The 3,813-nt window shown below is 40.1% G+C and overlaps 1 protein-coding gene across 1 annotated transcript in view; it reads left to right on the top strand.

Annotated features, from left to right (window-relative positions):
• Positions 1 to 1,810: 1,810 nt before the first annotated feature.
• Positions 1,811 to 3,813, top strand: part of si:ch211-251b21.1 (uncharacterized protein LOC571720 homolog) — a gene marked incomplete at its 3' end in the record, with an annotated part of 39,347 nt that continues 37,344 nt past the window's right edge. Inside the window, 2 exon segments of the mRNA XM_037684429.1 lie at positions 1,811 to 1,894; positions 1,994 to 2,069. Coding sequence (XP_037540357.1) covers positions 2,006 to 2,069 — 64 coding nt within the window.

The raw sequence follows: 3,813 nt of genomic DNA, 5'->3' as shown, positions 1-3,813 counted from the left end.
AAGACTTCTGTGCAAATAAATCAGTTTTGGGTGAATCCTGTAGGACAAGAGTTTGGACTCGAGCCAAGTGATCCACACTTGGAGTTCCTGAGGTAAACATTCGACGAGCGGCTCGTTTTTTACTCTGTGACTTTTGTTCAGAGGTTAAATTTATGATGGGGGGGCTGTTGGTATTAAGTCCACGGGGGGGAGAAGGTATGTTCTCAGTGCTCTTCCTCTGAGACTCTGGGACTTGGATCTATCTGAGAGTTCACGGCGCCGACGCTTCGAGCCCCCTGAACCCCACCCTCAAGCACCAAACTGCACCCCCACCACGTCCTCCCCCCTTTTCCTAAAGTCTTGTTGCGCAACCGTCAGGAGCTTCGCTGCGATGAGCTCAAATGTGAAAACAAGCGCACGTTGTTTCCTGCAGCAGTTCAGGCCGTCTGTCCACGAGAATCCACTTTATTTTAGCTGTTTATAGATGAAAACACTCGATCAGGAACGGCGTGGCTTAATATTTATTATTGTTTCTAGTTTGTAAATTATTTACCTTTTTTTTTTACTCTTAGAAATGTCTAAAAAATATTAAAAACATTCTCTAAAAACATTTCATAGTAGCTGTTTTTATCTTGCCCTCCTTTACACTTTTATCTACAGTTTTATTAGTTTTAACTTTTATCTTAATTAGTGCTAATTATAGCTTTTAGCTAAGTTTAGCTGTCTTATGTTTGAGCTACATTTGTGCTTATTTTAGCTGCTTTTGTAAATTCTAGTTTTTGGCTAAAGTTTTGATTATATTAACATTTAGCTTTTAGCTAAGGTTTTGTTATTTATTGCTTCTAGCTACATTTTTTGTTTTCATTTGGCTAAATTTGTGCCACTTTTAGGTTTTGGCTGTTTTTGTTCATTTTAGTGTTAGGTTTTCTAATTTTAGTATTTAGATACAGTTTAGCTGATAGTAGCTTTTTCTTTTTGCTTATTTTAGCTTTTAGCTAACGTTTAACTTGTTCCTGTTATTGGTTAAGATTTTGTTAATTTTAGCTACAGTGTAGCTGATTTTTAGCTTCTGTTTGTTTTGACGTTAACTGTTCAGGTATTGATAAAGTTGCTCCGAGTGTGTACACCCAAATTCCAGTTGACTCTCTTTGAATCTGAGTTCATAGTTTTTAATGTTTTTCAGAACAGGCGGTTTTTCTAACGTGTCGTGTCGCCTGTAGAAACTTTAGATAAATAAAATTTTTGTGCAACGACCGAGCGATTGTCGTTTTCACACAGAGACTGTTTGACAATGTTCGGCTGATTGGTAACTCTAATACTGTCCCTGAGAGTGAGAGTGAACGGTTTGTCTCTATGTGTCCCTGTGATGGACTGGAGACCTGTCCAGGGTGTCCCCCGCCTCTCGCACTGACTGCGGGACAATGGGCACCAGTGACCCTGAAAAGGAAGAAGCAGGTAAAGAGGATGGATAGATAGACTGTTTGAGGCTTACTTTCTGTCCTGTGTTTCTCTCTGTCATTATAATGCTGTTGGTGAGTGACGGATATGGGTGTGTAGTTACCATGGTGACCATACTGCACCACCGTTGGTCATGTTTCTTCTTCTATGGTCTGTACACCAAAACGTTGACATTTTGTCAGATTACAAGAAGAACCCCCTGAAGTTCTGTTGGTCCTTGAAGAACTTCAGCTTCATCGGCTCCAGATTTCTTCTGACATAATCTCAGCCCACACTTTCTCTGACAGTCATGATGGGTCTGATCTCCTCCCCTCTCTGCCCCCCCCCCCCCCCCAATATAAACCCCCTAACTCCATCTGTTGGCCCCAGTTCCTCCCACTGTTCCAAACAAGACGCCTGAACTCCTCAGGACTTGGAGCGTCTCTTTTACACGAGTCTGACTTTTCTCCACAGACAGGTAGGAGGACTCATCATGAAACCAGACCAGATGTGTTGTTTAGACCAGATGTGTTGTTTAGACCAGATGTGTCGCTTAGACCAGATGTGTTGTTTTCAGCGCCGGGCCAACATGAGGGTCTGCTGGACTTTGCTGGGATGTGTGGCAGCGCTGACTGTTTGGGTCTCCACTGCAGGTAAGAAAACCTCCTGATACTAAAACAACAAAGTTCTTCAAATGGGCTCTTTGGAGGGGGGACCATATGGATCCATGGTAGTTTCTGATCCCCCTCCCCCACACCAAGGTTCAGGATCTGCTGGAGTTTAGTGGGCTGGATGAAAAACCAGCGTTTCATGTCAAAACTTTTCATCTTCTTTAAGGGCATGGACGTCTGGTGAGCTAATAGTTTGTAAGTCCAAAGACGAGTTACGTTTGTTTATCGTCAGAAAGGAAAAAAATCAGCCACGCATTTATTTTGTTCCTGTTTTCATTTATTTATTTTAGTGTTGTCAATAAAAACAACCAATTCTGACAAATCCTTAAAATCTTTTGAAAATATTTCAACTTTGTCCGTAGAGTCACTTCCATCTAGTGCTCCTCAGTGGAAAACACCGATCCATTATAAATGTTTTTTTATTAAATCTCCCATTTATCAGATCATAACGCATTCCTTTCATTTGTGTAGTTTTGTTGAACTTCTGTCCCTCCATGTTTGATTTTTATATTGGCTCATAAGGTGTCGCTCCATTTTTACATTCGAGGGTCACTCACTGTACCTGGGCCAGGTGTCCATTGTGGGTGCTGGTTCCTGTGGAGTTCAGTCTCTCATCCAAAAAATAGTTTTAGTTCGATATCGAACCAAAATTAATATCTCAATATTTTAAGATAAATGGCAATATATGATAAATACCTTGATATTTGTTTATTTCCATAATGTAATAATAAAAATATATTTCTGAGTCAAAGCTTCGTCCCAGTTGTCACACGGGCACATTTATTGACTATACAAAATAAATGTCTCAAAAATAAACTATTTACATATAGTAAAAAATAATCCTCCTCAGCTGCTCCGCCTTCATGACGTTAGTGTGTGTGAAGCAGCACGTGAGGGGCTGTTTGTATTCAGCGAGGGAGGAGGGGCCACGGGAAGTTGGCAGTGCAAACGGGAGATATTTGATGGCAATTTAATTTAACTCAATGGTTGCGATAGAACCATTTTGACCATCGAAAATTGAAAAACTTGTGATACATAGAGTATATTCGATACACAGTGTATAGTCGATGTATCGAGCATGTTCGATACATCGACTATGTTCGATGCGTCAAGTATGTTCGATACATCGAGCGTATTCGATGCATCGAGTGTATTCAGTACATCGAATATATTCGATACATCGAGTGTATTCGATACATCAAGTGTATTCGATGCATCGAGTGTATTCAGTACATCGAGTATGTTCGATACATCGAGTGTATTCGATGCATCGAGTATATTGAACACGTCGAGTATATTCGGTGCATCGAGTTTATTCGATATGTCGAGTATATTTGGCACGACGAGTATATCCGATACATTGAGTATGTTCGATACATCGAGTATGTTCGATACATCGAGTGTATTCGATGCATCAAGTGTATTCAGTACATCTAATATATTCAATACATCGAGTGTATTCGATACATCGAGTATGTTCGATACTTCGAGTGTGTTCGATACATCGAGTATGTTTGATACATCGAGTGTATTCGATGCATCGAGTGTATTGAACACGTCGAGTATATTCAGTGCATCGAGTTTATTCGATACGTCGAGTATATTTGGCACGACGAGTATATTCGATACATTGAGTATGTTCAATACATTGAGTATATTCGATACATTGAGTATGTTCGATACATTGAGTATATTCGATACATTGAGTATGTTCGATACATCGAGT

The sequence above is a fragment of the Nematolebias whitei genome, chromosome 11 (genome assembly GCF_014905685.2).
Source record: "Nematolebias whitei isolate Nwh7 chromosome 11, NemWhi1, whole genome shotgun sequence".
NCBI lineage: Eukaryota > Metazoa > Chordata > Actinopteri > Cyprinodontiformes > Rivulidae > Nematolebias > Nematolebias whitei.
Note: the sequence above shows the minus strand (reverse complement) of the source record. Positions and strands in the feature narration are given on the sequence as shown.